Here is a 17953-nt window from a genome sequence, read left to right as displayed (position 1 = left end):
AGGAGTAAAAGACCAAGACTAGCCCGAATAAGGAGTAAAAGACCAAGACTAGCCCGAATAAGGAGTAAAAGACCAAGACTAGCCCGAATAAGGAGTAAAAGACCAAGACTAGCCAACCATCATTTCTTAAGATGTGCATCATTGACATAGCTGGGAACATTGTTAACACAGAATACAAATAGAGGAGTGTTATATATATTTTGGGCCCTGCACCATTTATTTCATGATGTATACGGCTCGCTATATATTGCGTTACCGTGTATCTAATACAGATTGGATATGATATTTGTGCACAGACTCACACCAACTCAGTAACAAGTGTGTACACACAGCGTTGCACATGGATCAAGTGGTTAATTATTAAATGGAGATACTCCCACAGTCTGTACTTTCAGGGTATTTTTCCCTTGATACTTTTGATTGTTTTTAATATGCAGTTAATAAATGTAACATTTTATTTCTGATTCTAGCCGTGTGTCATTTTCTGGTTTATATAGGTGGAACCATGCGGAGTATAAATCTTAACTAAACTTATTTGCTCTGGCAAATGGAAATTTGTTTCCCTGGTCATATTTTTATTGTTTTAATTATCCGAGAGGGGAAAAAAAAAGAGGGTATATTAGAATTGTCAATAGAAATGGATCTTCTCGTTAGTCGGAGTGGCTACAATGAGTTTTCCCTTCTGGAGGACCAGGTCTACAATATATATTATATATGTGCCCATAATCTGCAACCATCACATTCTTTCAGGGCTTGTCCCACAAGAAGGGGACACTAAGTGGGGGCGTTTTAGGCAAATTTATTCTGGCGTGGTCATCCCAGTTATATTTTCGGTGCCTTCCTGGGTAGATCAGAGGCAGGATTTATAAAGTGTCCCGCAAAAAGGGAAACAAATGTTGGGAAATCTGAATTACCATCATAAAAAAAGGAATAAAATGTTGATCAGATCAGGAGATCATCCGATCAGCCCAATACAAATTATGCCCTAGGTGCTTAACGTAAAAGTTAAATGAGCGCACTGGAGTATATTTGTTTTTCACCGTTTCCTTGAGGATAAAGAGAAGAGCAGCTGTATCCCTCTGGATAATGAGCATCGGGACTCTGTTCTACCTCAACGTTCCCAGTTATGTCAATAGGCCAGCCTCAGCAATGGAATTGTATTATAGCCATGAACTGTAATAATGGGGTTATAAAAATGGGGTTATAATGCATGTGACAAGACAACACTAGAACAATTCCCTCGTACATGGTGCAGCATGCACACAAAACGCAGACATTTTATGGGATGTAAAGCGAGACATCGTGACGGGGGAGCCATGCATCGACTGGTGGTGGATGAGAAGGGAAAGTGGACACTCAGGTGATGTGAAAATGAAAAACTAAGCAGCCCGAGGGGATCATAAAACTGTTACGGGCCACAGGTCTCGAGGCTCGCCCCCGCCTCAGCCTGGCATTGGGAGAACGCCTGCCCTCACAATAATCCCCTCAGTATGCGAAACACAATAAACCAAGGTGTCTGCTCAATAATCATTTCGTAACCCGGGAAATTGGGTGTAAAATGTACCAATTTCACCCCGGCCATGGCTGTCTTAACTCTCTGCCTCCACTTGTTTGTGTTGTCCTCTGGAACAGGTTGATGCTTCTGAAGGCATTTGAAGGAAACAAAAAGGACCATGCGATAGCGTTATAAAGCATTGATCAATCAGCAGCATTGAAGGAGATACAATTAAGTGTGCACTGTCCCAAAATATCACTGGCCAAGCCAGGAACCCGATACACACCAGGTATAATTTTAATTTTTGGACTGTATGGTTATGTCATCTAGTCTAAAGGAAGAGGACTAGAACTCTAGTGCCACCTATAGGAAGTAGCAATCCTAAAAGTCACCCCTTAGATCCCGGTCAGACCCCTCTCATCCAGCAACACCAGATCTCACACTTTGTTTCGGGCTGCTGCCCCTCGTCAGCACACAAGGTCTGCAAATTGAGATTCTGGTTTTGTCTTTTAACCTAAGTCATGTGACAAGGCTCCCTAAAGTGAACCCGTCACCCCCAAAATCGAAGGGGAGCTAAGCCCACCGGCATCAGGGGCTTATCTACACCATTCCGGAATGCTGTAGATAAGCCCCGGATGTATCCTGAAAGATGAGAAAAAGAGGTTAAATTATACTCACCCAAGGGCGGTCCCGGTCTGATTCGATGGGCGTCGGGGTCCGGCGCCTCCTATCTTCATCAGATGACATCCTCTTCTTGTCTTCACGCTGCGGCTCCGGCGCAGGCGTACTTTATCTCCCTATTGAGGGCAGAGCAAAGTACAGCAGTGCACAGGCGCTGGGCCTCTCTGACCTTTCCCAGCTCCTGCGCACTGCAGTACTTTGCTTGGCCCTCAACAGGGTGCTGCAGCGTGAAGACAAGAAGAGGACGTCATCGTAAGAAGATGGGAGGCCCCGGACCAGACCGCGACACCCATCGTACCGAGACCGCCCCTGGAAGAGTATAATCTAACCTCTTTTTCTCATCTTTTAGGATACATCGGAGGCTTATCTACAGCATTCCAGAATGCTGTAGCTAAGCCCTTGATGCTGTGGGATTAGCTCACCTTCGATTTTGGGGGTGACAGGTTCCCTTTAAAGGGTAGACATTGACTTTTAGGATTGCTACTTCCTATAGGTGGCACTAGAGTTCTAGTATGCTTCCTCTCTGCAGAGACAATTTGCATATTTCCCAGAGAAGCATTGCGGCTTTAAAGTCTTCTTATCTCGGCATGCTTGACAGGTCACTCTCCGCAAGGAGAAACATCTCCCCATGGATCCTGATCATCTAGTCTAGACACCCACCTCTCGTCAAGTCTGCAGAGGTCACAATTTAAGAACGATGTTCCTTGTGAGATGACATACATTTTCTAGCCAGCTCAATGCAACACTGGAGGAATTACAGAAGTTCATGAGATGTTTGACCACCAGTTAGGACCACTCTAGTCAAAGAAAGCTTTATTGTGACTGGCAAGTGTGCAGAAACACAAGACCAGCCAACATGGAGAACAGAGAGCTCATGGATAACGATGAGCGGACCCGTGAAAGTTCTAGTTTTGGTACCCGATCTTTAGTCTAAAGTTTGATTCGGGTACCATAACTTGACCCGAACCACATTGAAAACAATAGTGACCCGATCTTTGCATCTGGAAAATTACCTCTGACTTTAAGTTCGGGTTCGCTCATCTCCACTCATGGACCTCAATGCAAGATCTCCAACAGGGTCCCAAACTATCTCCAGTTTTCTTATATGGGGCCAAAAGGATCTTTTGGGCCCATGTAGACTCCAGGGCCCAGATGCAGCTGCAACCATTGCACCCACTGTAGTTAAGTCCCTTATGAACGTACAGCTACTACTAAAATGCTAACAAAGGAAATGGCTAAGCCTTTGCTCACATCTGCCAGATCATATAACTGCTAGGAGAAATATTGCAGCACACGGCACTATTTTTTGACCAAAATTCCACACGGGAAGATGGACACCATTGTAAGTCAATGGGATCCATCAGGTCTCGTTGGTGATCTCTCACTCCTTTAGTGTCCTATCCCTTTAAAAGGGCTAGAAACCCATCAAACTGGCGAATAACGGGGTTTCTAACAGTCGGACCCCCCCACTTATTTAGGGATAGGGCTCATCTGGAAAAAAAGGCCAGTGATGGTTGGGGCAGTTGCACGTGCTCGTTCCATGTTGGACATAGATATAGTAGTAAGGCAGCTGGAGACAGAAACCTTTCACTACATAGAGAAATGTGTCTACATTTAGCCATAAAGATGACTTTACAAGTGGCAGAATCAATGCACAAATTTCTGCAAGTTTTCATCCGTTCCGTTCCTCTGAATACGGCTATTTCTGCAGCAGGTGCATGGATTTCTTCAAGCCCCAGGTACTTGGGACAGTCACGGAAAAATCTGCTGCATGTGAACTTGCCCACAATGTACCCAACATAGTTCTAGATTCTTGATTATTTGTTCAGATTTTTGATTAATTGCTCAGATTTTCAGCATTTGGGTGAATGTTAGTAGCATGCTGCTAATCTACATATGAAGTACATGGAGCAGACCGGTGACACAGCATGGTAAATAGTAGACGTCGGAGGACAATAGGACCATTTCCTTCACTTACAGGTTACCCGATCCCCTTTTGTGGATTCAATTGGCTTTAAAAATGAGACAACCATTGTATAAAGACGGACGCTGCGCAAACACCATCATACAGAGCTCGATCGTGACCGCTGCAGGATTGTGTTTCAGGACATAGGACTAAACAGCTAAAGAGCGAACATCATATAACTGCAAATTACATTATTTATTGATATTTGTGGAGTGGACAATCATCACCTTATCGACTACCAAATCTGAAGCCAGTTACTTGGCTGAAATCTTGCAAAGTAGATTTACCCTACTGCTCCTGAGAAACTACATGGTGCAACGTGATTAAGGCTGCAAAACCAGACACAACCTTTGGATCGGTATGGTGCGGTTTCCCCAAATGTGAAAAAAATTGAAACAACGCCACTCTTGTAGAAAGGCCGTATCTGGTATTGTAGCTTTGCAAAATTACCCACGCGATGCACAAAATCTAGCACTTGTGTTTGGAAGTTAAACACTGATGTGTGCAGAGTAATCAGATTTTTTTCCCCCGAGAACCTGAAAATGAGCTTGGGGCTGGCAAATGCTATGTACTTGTAACAGATCAGGGATGGGATTAAAGAGGGTTTTTTTTTCTTCTTAATTTAATTACTCATCAGCCTTTTCAAAGTTATGAATTTTTGCAGTATACTGCATTCCCTAATTTTCCTTTCTTCTGTCGGCCACAGTGCTGAAAATGCAGTTTCTGCTTGTTTAAAAGCTGCTTTGATCTGCTGCTCTAGTAATCTGTTCTAGAGATGAGCAAATATCTTCGGCTCCCTCCTTAGTCGGCAAGCTATAGCGCTTACCGAATAAGCTGCATCGGGAACCTGGCTTCCTGGACCGCTCCGATAATCTATTTTGAGCCGCAGCTGCATGTATCCAGGTAGCCGGGTTCCCAAAGCAGCTTATTCGGTAAGTGCTATAGCTTGCCAAAGAAAGAGGGAGCCGAAGATATTCGCTCATCTCTAATCTGTACACAAATACTATTTGAGGTTGGTTTTTTGCTCCCCTTCCCGAGCACAGACAGTGAAAGTGTTTCTAAATCCTGTTTGTGTACAGATTCTTGTGAGAGCAGCAGTTAAAAGCAGCTTCCAAAAGAGCACAAACAGGGCAGCTAAAACGGCACTTTCACCAAGCCAAGGCGTTTGAGACAGAAGGGAACAAAATGAGGTGAGGTGCAACTTTGGAATGAGCTTTTCAGGTCACAATCCATAGTGGGATCCAAATAGGAAGCAAGTTGTGCTGACAAGTTCTTTTTAAAAAATAATAATGAGATTTTAGCTGGCTGCAGACACCACCAGCTTACCTCTTTGCGCCTGTGCTCCTTTTTCAGCGATTTCTGCAGGACTTTTGCTTCATACTCTGCTCTGGGATGGTCCTGTTGGAAAGAAAGAGAATGTAAGGTATTTGGGATGACATCTCCGTCCGTGAGATGAGGCTCCTCATCAGGATTACAGCGTAGATCTCAAGGCTTAGGCAGGCTGTGAAGGGAGCTGATCAGTACATACAGTGGTGCAGTGCGTTACCACCTGCCGACACACAGTGCTGCGAAACATGGAATGCGACTTGTGATGGACGCAAACACGATGCAACAATAGCGGCCGCAGACGAGACAAGGGTGCGACATGGTCATTCGTGGCTTGGTGGGGGATCAGCAACAGAAAAGTGACGGACACGCATATTGCACATACATTGAGACCTTTGCTTGACAGGACAGAATAGGATTTGGGGGTGGGGGAGGCGCAGAGGCAGGTGATTTAAAGGGAAAATGCAAAAGAAAACTTGCTGAAGAAAGGAGATAGAAAATGTATTAATAAATAAGTTCAAACCTTGACTGTGCCCTTCAGGATACACAACACACACAGAAAAAAAAAAGAACCAGTATTAATTTAGGGTCCTAGGGTCATGGTTAGTGCTCGGGGGATGGGGGATATGGGGAACAGAGGATGGTACACCAAACACTCAATGGGATACATTAAGCACAAGATCGCAACGCGGATATGAAGGACACGAAACTGGGAGGCCCCAGACTTGTCAGACATTTACAATGAGGAAACGGATATGTGGACAAAGGCGAATACATGTATACAACATATAATATATAGAATGCTTGTTGGCAAATGACATCTAAAAGGACTTGTCCTACTGGTTCTCTGTCCAAATGGAGCAGTACTGAGCATGTGTGAGCTATAGTCAATTAATGGAGCAGTGGTCACACACGCTCACTAGTGCTCCATTCACCGTCTATAGGAGGTGGTCGCACACGCTCACTACCGCTCCATTCACCATTTATATTTGTGGTGGTCGCACACGCTCACTACCCTCCATTCACCATCTATAGGAGGTGGTCGCACACGCTCACTAGTGCTCCATTCACCATTTATATTTGTGGTGGTCGCACACGCTCACTACCCTCCATTCACCATCTATAGGAGGTGGTCGCACACGCTCACTACCGCTCCATTCACTGTCTATAGGAGGTGGTCGCACTCGCTCACTACCGCTCCATTCACTGTCTATAGGAGGTGGTCGCACTCGCTCACTACTGCTCCATTCACTGTCTATAGGAGGTGGTCGCACTCGCTCACTACCGCTCCATTCACCGTCTATAGGAGGTGGTCGCACTCGCTCACTACCGCTCCATTCACCGTCTATAGGAGGTGGTCGCACTCGCTCACTACCGCTCCATTCACTGTCTATAGGAGGTGGTCGCACTCGCTCACTACTGCTCCATTCACTGTCTATAGGAGGTGGTCGCACTCGCTCACTACCGCTCCATTCACCGTCTATAGGAGGTGGTCGCACTCGCTCACTACCGCTCCATTCACCGTCTATAGGAGGTGGTCGCACACGCTCACTACTGCTCCATTCACCATCTATAGGAGGTGGTCGCACACGCTCACTACCGCTCCATTCACCGTCTATAGGAGGTGGTCGCACACGCTCACTACCGCTCCATTCACCGTCTATAGGAGGTGGTCGCACACGCTCACTACCGTTCCATTCACCATTTATATTTGTGGTGGTCGCACGCGCTCACTACTGCTCCATTCACTGTCTATAGGAGGTGGTCACACACGCTCACTACCGCTCCATTCACCGTCTATAGGAGGTGGTCGCACACGCTCACTACCGCTCCATTCACAGTCTATAGGAGGTGGTCGCACACGCTCACTACTGCTCCATTCACCATCTATAGGAGGTGGTCGCACACGCTCACTACCGCTCCATTCACCGTCTATAGGAGGTGGTCGCACACGCTCACTACCGCTCCATTCACCGTCTATAGGAGGTGGTCGCACACGCTCACTACCGCTCCATTCACCGTCTGTAGGAGGTGGTCGCACATGATCACTGCCTATTCATAGGAGTGGTGGTTGCACATGCTCACTACCATTGCAGTGACACAGGAAACTTTTGGATCCTTGTTCTTGTGAACGGTGACGGTCCCAGCTGTCATACCCTCAGCTATCAGGCATTTGTCAATTATCCTGTGTATAGGGAATATATGTTGTCCATTGCACAACCCCTTTTATCCAGCAGTGACATTCGGTTGCAGCTTTTACAGATGGACAGCTACAGCAAATCTTTCAGTAAAAAAAAAAGCTGTCTGGCCAATTAGTAATTAAACTTTAAAGGGGTTGTTCAGGACGGTTTTGTTTACTATGGGCCTAGAAACTAACAGGCAAGCAGTTGCTAACAGAGGTAACTACCTGCCTTTCCCAGATGGTGCCAGCTCAGAGCTGTCATGGACCATGCCTACTGGCGATTCAGCTGCTCCTCTTCCGCTCTGCTCTGCCGAAGAGGCGTGACTGCAGATGTCATGCCGATTGACAGACAGCTCCCCGCAGTTAGGCAGCTGGTTGTCAATCAGCATGACATCGGCAGTCACACCTCATCAACAAAGAAGAGAAGCCGCTGCTCTGTCGACATCACATCAGCGGAAGCTGCTGAATCACCGGCAGAAGCAGTCTGTGACCACTCTGTGCCAGCAGAGATCATCACCGGACACAATAGGCAGGTAGTTAGCATATACCTGCCTGTTAGATGTTAGATTGGTAGTTAAAAAAAAGGAAAAATAAATAGTCCTGGCTAATCCCTTTAAGGTTGGACTTGTGGGTACCATCATATAGTGCTCAGTGGGACCAACAGGCTGCTTTAGCCATTTCTACTGGTCCCGATGATGCGGGTAATCAAGGCATGACTAGTTTATAAACTGAACAGTGGATACTCCTAATAAATGTCAGGGCACAGTGTGAATATTTGGGCATTGTATGATAGACTATAATCGGGGGTTCTCAGGAGAAAGTATTCCACTGGACAACCAACGAACTACCCCGGCCCACTGGGCAATCAACCAACTACCCCGGCCCAAACAAGTTATCATCAGTAATGGATTAAAACAGAAAATATGATGAATTCTTCGTAATGAATGACTTCTTCTGGTCCATTGATATCATTAGTAAAAATAGTACAACGATTTTGTGCACGGAGGTCCAGAACAAATAATATTAAGTCTACGGGAGAAGATCTAAGGCCAGAACTTATGGAGTGATCGTTAATATATAAAAATCCTTCCCTTCCAATACATTAGTAGGAAGGAAGGAAGAAGGATCCCACAGATACCTGCAGCATGTGGAGTTCCCCATAGCCACCAGTTGGCCGCGATGGGAATGCTCTCGGCATCTCCTTACTTACTTGTTCTTCTTCAAATCCGGTAAGGTCCCATCGGTAGTTGAGCCTCATCTGTCGCCTTTTCCAGTGCTCCATGAATGTGGCAGCTGTAACACAAGAAGCACACCACACGGTATTAGATATTGGGGTTAACACAACGGTTAATGGTGGGGGAACAAAAAAGGCGCTGCACAGACATTTGTAGATGCATGAGTTAGACAAAGTTAGTTTCAGTAATAGCCAAACTTTTTAGGGAATTGCTACCAAGCCTTTACAATATGCCGACCTCTCGTTTTGCAGAAATAACTTTTCAGCATGTGCTGCGTACATTGCGGGCATCAGACTGGTGATGGGGCAATGCATGGGGTATGCTCAGCTGCACTCCTCGCTCCTTGCACAGTGACCTACGAGATTCTCAGAGCATGCAAAATACTTTTTTTTTTAAAGTCCTCTTTGGGAAATTGTCAACCATCTTTCCTTCCCCAGCGCCGAATGTAGCAGCACCATGTTGCAGTTTTTTTGCACCTTTTCAAAACATTTTTTAGATTATTCCTTCGTCTTAATGAATCTCTGCCCTGTTCTTGCTAATTGGCAATGCAGGAGAATGATGAGTGGGGAAGGACAAGGTTGTTATTGTAGATTAATGGGTACTATGTGGCTAAGGGTCAATGCACAGCTCATTAATATACTTTATCTCCTTTCACGCCATTAAAGCCTTCTATAAATGCACATGTAATGCGATTACACCCACATGGTTACATATGGATTGTTGCCTCATATGATATAGTAACACTTGGCAAAGAGATAACATGAGATGTCCCCAGTGGAAACGTTCTGATGTAATTTGGTGACACAAGGGATTGATCTGTAACATGCACAATTGCGCTATATGGCGGCATTATAGGATCCTCATTGTACGACACCACTGTCAATCAGTTTTCCCACTAATCTGAGCAGTCCGGAAAGTAAGGAGTTAAAAATAACATACAGCCAAGCCAAGTGAGCCCAATTACAGGTCTACCCGTCTGCAGGCAGTGGTATTTTTTCACTATCACTTCCAGAGCGCACACCTTACACAGAGCAGTGCCGCCCTTGTAGAAAAAACCCGGCTTCCAGAATTGCGTTAGTCTTTATATAATCATTAGTGATGAACGAATATACTCGTTACTCGAGATTTCTCAAGCATTCTCGGGGGTCCTCCGATTATTTTTTAGTGCTCGGAGATTTAGTTTATCTTGCCGCAGCTGAATGATTTACAGCCATTAGCCACCATAAGTACATGTGGGGATTCTCTAGCAACCAAGCAACCCCCACATGTACTTATGCTGGCTAACAGATGTAAATCATTCAGCTGAGGCGATGAAAACAATCTCCGAGCACTAAAAAATACTTGGAGGACCCCTGAGAATGCTCGAGAAATCTCGAGTAACGAGTATATTCGCTCATCACTAATAATCATCTACAGCCTGGGCAAATCCAATGATGCTATAGGGCATGTGGTCTTCATGTTTCGCCTCATGTTCGTGACTTCCTCAGGGGTTCCATGAGAACATCCCACAAAAAAAAAAAAAAAAAACAAATAAAACAAGGTTCAGTTCTGCCCCCGATGGAGCCATAGACTGCCAATTACTGCACAAAGTTGCCAACATGCGACTTTGGACTCGGTTTGCGCTCGTTATTGGCCAGATCCATCTTTGAAGTTAGAAACAACAGTGTGGAATAATGCGGCTTCTGTTTCCGACTTTGAGCTTTTTTTTGTCCTCATCAGTCTTGGAGGAGTCCAAAGTTGCACAATTTTCAACTTTGGCAACTGAAATCTATGATTCGTCAGGAACATTTCCAAGTTTTGGTTTGTTTTTAAGGGTTTAGACAAGACCCCCCTGATGGTCATCAATGTATGGTAAAAATGTGATGAACAGAGAACTTGGCCTCACATGGGATATTGCAAATCAAAAAGATGCCTTGCATGCAAGTCCTGAGTATAATGATACAGGAGCTAATGCGGTTACGTCTTGAGGAAGAAGTGTGTAAACTGCGAAACGCGTCACCAGTAATACCGCAATTAATATGTTCTGTGCATCCTGGACATTCATTATTCACAGCAGCGCGGGAATCCATGCTTTCTCTCCAATATTCCTAATTATAATGAGGCACAAGGGAGAAATGTCGCCGGCAGCTTCCACCACTTTTGGGACCTACTGGGGTCTCTGACCTCAGAAAGCCCCCTCTTAGGCCAAGCATATACACTGTTCACCTCCGGTATCCCGTCCTGTCTGGAATATAGCGATCCCCTGATGGCCACGTGGCATTTTATCCAGCCTGATGAAGAGGAGGCCACTCTTGCTCTTTGGCACTTCTAGGGTCTATTACAGCCATCATCTGGTATATTTGTCCGCTACAGGGGGGGGATCTGTCGGGTCCAGGTGGCAGCCCACAACAAATTTTTTGACAAGGGGCAAGCTTACATAAATTTCTATAATTCGAAAAATAATGGCTACTCTTTTTTCCAAAGAAAGCCCCACACTGGTCTACAGGCAGTTTGTGGCATTGCAGTCCTGCACCGTTTACTTCCAAAGAAGATGCGATACCAGGGGGATGTGCATTTTTTTGGGGAGGAAAAAAAAAAAAATATAAAAAAAAAATTCTGGACAACCTTGTAAAAGGAGCTCTGGTTCTCTTTTACTTAAGGCGATTGATTGCAGATCTCGGAGTTTCTCACGCACAGGTCTGAATTGTTGTATTTTCTGTATTCATTGTCTGGAGGAATGATGGCAGCCGACCCAAACCAACAATGTGAAATGTGACCGGCAAATTATGCAAGACTCATTACCGGGGAGAGCATCCGCTCGCTAAATATAGAGCTATACCGGGGGGGAGACCGTTCACTCTTCATACCGGTGCACTGGACACTAGCGGAGGCCCATCGCTCTCGAGAAGCTAAATTAGCTCAGGAAACGTCCAACTTCCCAGCTCCATCTGTCAGGACGGTGACACCGATGTATTTACACTGATCAAGATTTATTTAACTTTGTGGCTTTGCAGAAAAGCATGACATGTCCTAAATGTAACTAATCCAAACATAATAAACTCTTAGTTACAAGCCTGTTCCTGCATTTGTTGAGATTTTTCTACTTTGTCCACATTAACCCTTCACAGGCCTCATTTCATCCTGTTCACTGAAGAGCATAGCTAAATACAGGGATGCGTTGTACCAGTATTCTCAGGGGCGCGGAGGAGTCGAGTTCATCAGATCGGCAGCTGCGTTACCCCAACCTTCTGGATTCAAGTTATGACAGCTTATACTATGTAAAAATGAAAAAAAGTCCTTCAACTCTCTAATGTATCTTGTGTTTCAATTTCGCAGCACTTGAAATTTATTGAATTGGCGTCAGTAAATTTATATGTACAGACTGGAAACTTCATACATTACTGGTACAGTTGTATCCAGTCCAGGGAACGGTCTCTTACTGGAGCAGCGGCTGCAGAGAGAAAATTACAATTTCTTCTCTGCAGCCGCTCGCTTTCATGGAAACTGTAACCGTCACCCCTTACTTTAAGGTGAGCTTGTCTGTATTCACTCCCCAGCACTTCCATTGGCAGTATTACAGTGCAATCCCTGCATAGAGAACAGTGACTGTCACCGCTCTCTATACTGCCTTAATGACTGTCAGCAAGCGGCTGCAGGCAGGATGCAAGTTCACTTTCTCCCTGCAGCTGCCGGTCTAGTAAGACAGGCAGTCAGGCATTTACCTTCAGATTAACCCTATATTTTGAGTTTTGGGACATGATGGGTACCATTTAATAACACTTAGTGGTCTCCACTGCTTTTGTCCTAAAAATGACTGGTAATATAATATATAATACATATTATACGCACACACTCAGCCAATCCTCGATGCCATGCTGTAGTAGTTCTCAGATCTGGCTGGGAACGGCTCTTTAGCATATGGCAAACACTAATTATTATAGAGGCAACTCCATAGAGAGTACGTGATCTCGGGGGACACTGGGAACTAAATGCTAACAGATGTGCCTTTTTTCATCCTCATATCACATATTCAGCTTAAATAAAACAAAAATACAGAATATAAATATCTCTTAGGATGCCAAAATAAGAAAAGAAGTAAGAATCCTTGAGGGATACAGGAGGACGAGCGAGGAGGGGAGATTCCCTCGGCACGGATTTTGGAACATGAGAAACATATGAAGACCGGAAATCTTCCTGCAGCTGGGACGCTTTCTCAGATAAAAAACAAAAACAAAAACTTTCACCCCTGATACTTATTTAATACTAGACCTTGTGCCAAAATTATACAATCCTCAAAAACAGGTCTGGTACATCCACGAGGGCCATGCAGTATTATCATCTGGGGTCTGCAACTAAAAAATGGACATCTGCCTTATAGAGGAGGATAACGAGCAAGGATCAAGTCTCAAAATAAATATTTTTTTCCAAACTCCTGCACCAATCAATATCATCTTTATAGGGGTTGGAAACTTTTTTTTTTTTTTTGCTACCGAGCACCAAAATTTACTGTATAGAGAAAATAATACAATTCTGTCACCACTAGGGGGAGCTTACTGCATACAGTTTATGCATTGAAATCAATTATAGCAGTGTATGCGATGAGCTCCCCCTAGAGGTAGCAACCTTTTATTTATTTCTATCCTGGGTGTTTAGAAAACGTCCGATCGGTACTTGCTTTATCAAGTATGCACCTTTGAGTAGGACAAGAAAGCCACCGAAATTATATTGAAAAAATATTCTCCTTACCCCATAAAGCCATAAAGACTGAGAAGAAGACTGTGGCCGGGTTGTCGAAGAGATGACTGGCGCGGGCTGTGGCACAGGCAGAGCTGATCTTCCAGTAGGTGCAGGTCTTGTCACATAACGGGCACATGGTAATATTGTTCCGGTGGTCACACATCTCTATGCTGGGAAAAGATGGATGAAGATGGAAACTTAGAACATACATTGTGTATAGAAGGATTAGGGGCCCCCGGCGAGGGTTAATGCAGAATGCGATTATTATAAACACATGGATCCTGCTACATGGAGGATGATATAGAAGATTATTAAAAGGGAATTCAACATTTAGAGTTCATTGAATTGTATTTTCAGAGAGTTTATTGCCAAGTTTCATCACTTTAAGAACGCTTACGGTGTCATTAAAAAAGTTACTAATTATGTGCCTTTTTCGTGGCGTTCGTTGATGGTTTTTACCCCAAATTCTTCATGATGCACGTGGTTAAATAATAAAAAAAAATATGCACTTTTGTTTTTCATTTATTTACCTACTTATTTTTTTGGCAACTTAGTGCAAAAAGAGAAAAAGGTGTCTGATAAAATGTTGCAAAGTTTGCACAAAAGTTTCATATCAAATTCTCCCCAGGGTGGGGACTGGAGTGCATGTAGACAAAAAACCATTGCCACTTTTAAAATAGTCGCAATTGATGAATTAGCCGAAAACATCTGGATTTCCCAAATCACAGCCAGAATGACAAACAAAAAAAATACTTAAATAAAAGGCGAACACACAAAAAATACAAAAAAATAAAAGAATGAGCCCAAAAGTGAAAGAAACAGGCAAAAAGAACCACCAAACACTAGCAAAACAAAAAAGGTGTAAATGCAATAATGAATGGAGCCCTTTGATGTTGCGTTTTTTTTTTTTTTTTTTTTTTATAGAGACCGCGATGTCCGAGGGGTTACGTGTCCAGGATTGGAGCTCACTAATCCTGGCCATTTGAGTAGGAGTTTTTGGCTGCAGTAGACAGCGGAGCACCCATTCTGCGACACTTGTGCCATAGCTCTGTAAAAATGGTGCTAATTTAGTTGTCATTAAAGAGTTAAAAAATAACCCCTGCTATAGGACTTTAATGGTCATACGGACTGTTCATTCAGGCCCCGCTAATGACCCCTCTCTACGAAGCACTAAAGCTCTTTCAGACAGAAATGTTCAAGTGGTGGCCACCAACTTATGCTACATTTTGCCCTGGCTAGCCATGGTTTCCCTGGTAAAATTGGTGATTGAACATCCCCTTTAAGGGAGCTTAGAATAGTTTTCAACACGTGCCTCCCGTATGCTAGTTCTCCTGGCTGGGACGACACGTTCTTCACTATAAAGCCCACGTCCTGCCGTCCTCATTTTATGAGTTTATCATTATTTGGAGAGCGCGGCTCCTGCCTGGGCCGTTAGCCTTGTGTGTATAACGTTCTCCGCCGGGCTGGATGTTTGCCCTGGGAGCGTCCCTGTTAGGTTCTCCTTGCCTTAATTTCTCTTGGCGCCTGTGTCTGATTTATGTCTTCCCATCCACGTTCAGTGTCTTGTAAGCATTACCAGAGGTTGGCAGGAATAAAGTAAGACTTTCTAAAGTTGGAAATGGGCTCCTTTATGGTATCATCATTAAATACCGGAGGCACTGCCTCGCCGTGGAGGACGTCTATAAAAAAAAATATGTTTAGCACAGTTTGTCCGGAACCCCCAGCGATTGGCAGCAAGTGTTCAATTCCTCAGTAGGAACCAATTAGATGGTGCTAATTAAAATCAAAAATCAGCTGCCGATGGCCGTGCTGGGTAGGGAATAGAGCTGGAGTGACGGAGGCTTCAGATCTACCATAGCCATTTGTATATAAATTCAAACTTGATTTCTCAATAACAGAGGAACGGACCGGCCATGTACAGGTATTGCTGGATTTGTCTTTGAAAGAGCTACATCCATCATAACCAATATGGGGAGGTAACATATTGCAGACAGATTCCCTTTAATTAGAAAAACTTCCATTTCAAAGTCCGCTGTGTGTGTGAGGAGGATGGTCGCACATGCTCACTACAACTCCAGTCACACAGGGGACTTCAGGACTCGCGTTCTCTTCATCTGTGGGCGTCCGAGCAGTCAGCCCCCATCCCAACGATCATGTATTTATCATCAATCTTGTCAAAGGGATTATATATGGTTTATGGGGCGGCAACCCCTGTAAATTTAGTAAAGGTTGATACTCCACACTATTAGTTTAGGAAGAGGCTCTAGAGTGAGATATATTATAATATATCTATATAGTACAACCCAAACGTTTGGACACACCTCATTTAAAGATTTTTCGGTATTTTCATGACTATGATGACACATGTGGAATTATATACTTAACAAAAAAGTGTGAAACAACTGAAATTATGTCTTATATTCTAGGTTCTTCAAAGTAGCCACCTTTTGCTTTGATGACTGCTTTGCACACTCTTGGCATTCTCTTGATGAGCTTCAAGAGGTAGCCCCCGGAAATGGTCTTCCAACAATCTTGAAGGAGTTCCCAGAGATGCTTAGCGCTTGTTGGCCCTTTTGCCTTTACTCTGCGGTCCAGCTCACCCCAAACCATCTCGATTGGGTTCGGGTCTGGTGACTGTGGAGGCCAGGTCATCTGGCGTAGCACCCCATCACTCTACTTCTTGGTCAAATAGCCCTTACACAGCCTGGAGGTGTGTTTGGGGTCATTGCCCTGTTTAAAAATAAATGATGGTCCAACTAAACACAATCCGGATGGAATAGCATGCCGCTGCAAGATGCTGTGGTAGCCATGCTGGATCAGTATGCCTTCAATTTTGAATAAATCCCCCAACAATGTCACCAGCAAAGCCCCCCCCACACCATCACACCTCCTCCTCCATGCTTCACGGTGGGAACCAGGCATGTAGAGTCCATCCATTCACCTTTTCTGCGTCGCATAAAGACACGGTGGTTGGAACCAGAGATCTCAAATTTGGACTCATCAGACCAAAGCACAGATTTCCACTGGTCTAATGTCCATTCCTTGTGTTCTTTAGCCCAAACAAGTCTCTTCTGCTTGTTGCCTGTCCTTAGCAGTGGTTTCCTAGCAGCTATTTTACCATGAAGGCCTGCTGCACAAAGTCTCCTCTTAACAGTTGTTGTAGAGATGTGTCTGTTGCTAGAACTCTGTGTGGCAGTGACCTGGTCTCTAATCTGAGCTGTTGTTAACCTGCGATGTCTGAGGCTGGTGACTCGGATAAACTTATCCTCAGAAGCAGAGGTGACTCTTGGTCTTCCTTTCCTGGGGCGGTCCTCATGTGAGCCAGTTTCTTTGTAGCACTTGATTGTTTTTGCAACTGTACTTGGGGACACTTTCAAAGTTTGCCCAATTTTTCAGACTGACCGACCTTCATTTCTTAAAGTAATGATGGACACTCGTTTTTTTTTTACTTAGCTGCTTTTTTCTTGCCATAATACAAATTCTAACAGTCTATTCAGTAGGACTATCAGCTGTGTATCCACCAGACTTCTGCTCAACACAACTGATGGTCCCAACCCCATTTATAAGGCAAGAAATCCCACTTATTAAACCTGACAGGGCACACCTGTGAAGTGAAAACCATTTCCGGTGACTACCTCTTGAAGCTCATCAAGAGAATGCCAAGAGTGTGCAAAGCAGGCATCAAAGCAAAAGGTGGCTACTTTGAAGAACCTAGAATATAAGACATAATTTCAGTTGTTTCACACTTTTTTTGTTAAGTATATAACTCCTCATGTGTTAATTCATAGTTTTGATGCCTACAGTGTGAATTTTTTTTTAATTATTACTATTATTATTTATTTATTTATTTTTATTTTTAACACCCCCTTGTAAAAGTACAGACATGTTTGCAAAAAGAGACAGTCAGGAGATGGAGGTACCTTGGGATGTCCTGATCAACAGTTGCACATCCATAAAGAAACACAATGATCCCCACGATGGATGCTGGAATAAGCATCTGGGTGTAAACTCCGAGCCAAGCGAAGTACAGGGCAATCTTCTCCCCGAAATATTTCCTGGGAAGAGATCAGAACACGAAGGAGAAGACAACTGTAACGTCCCAATGCTCTATAGATCAGACATCTCCAACCTTTGATGATAGGAGCTGTAGTAACTCAACAGATGAAGAGTAACTTACCGGACCAGGTCTATAGGTTGATACTTGTAAAAAACACCGTAACTGGCCCATTCGTCGCACAAAAGCTGAAAGATGAAGTGAAATAAAGGGATAAATGTTGCAGAAGAAACATAGGAAATTCCATGTTAACCCCCCTGGCCCTGGTTCTAGAGGGGTCAAATAAGCCCTCTGCTGC

General features: G+C 44.2%; 1 protein-coding gene across 2 annotated transcripts in view; it reads right to left on the bottom strand.

Annotated features, from left to right (window-relative positions):
- Window positions 1–17953, bottom strand: part of ANO1 (anoctamin 1) — a 97758-nt gene that overhangs the window by 15663 nt on the left and 64142 nt on the right. The window contains exons 9-14 of one of the 2 annotated variants that reach the window (XM_069740066.1): window positions 17779–17843; window positions 17522–17656; window positions 13611–13771; window positions 8861–8943; window positions 5469–5540; window positions 1565–1642 (exon numbers count right to left, since the gene is read on the bottom strand). In XM_069740066.1, the coding sequence (XP_069596167.1) occupies window positions 1565–1642; window positions 5469–5540; window positions 8861–8943; window positions 13611–13771; window positions 17522–17656; window positions 17779–17843 (594 nt within the window). The remainder of the gene's footprint in view (window positions 1–1564; window positions 1643–5468; window positions 5541–8860; window positions 8944–13610; window positions 13772–17521; window positions 17657–17778; window positions 17844–17953) is intronic. The other variant, XM_069740067.1, reaches the window with a different exon arrangement.

The sequence above is a fragment of the Ranitomeya imitator genome, chromosome 9, assembly GCF_032444005.1.
Source record: "Ranitomeya imitator isolate aRanImi1 chromosome 9, aRanImi1.pri, whole genome shotgun sequence".
In the NCBI taxonomy this organism is placed as follows: domain Eukaryota; kingdom Metazoa; phylum Chordata; class Amphibia; order Anura; family Dendrobatidae; genus Ranitomeya; species Ranitomeya imitator.
The sequence above is the reverse complement of the archived record's forward strand: the minus strand, read 5'-3'. Positions and strand labels throughout refer to the sequence as shown.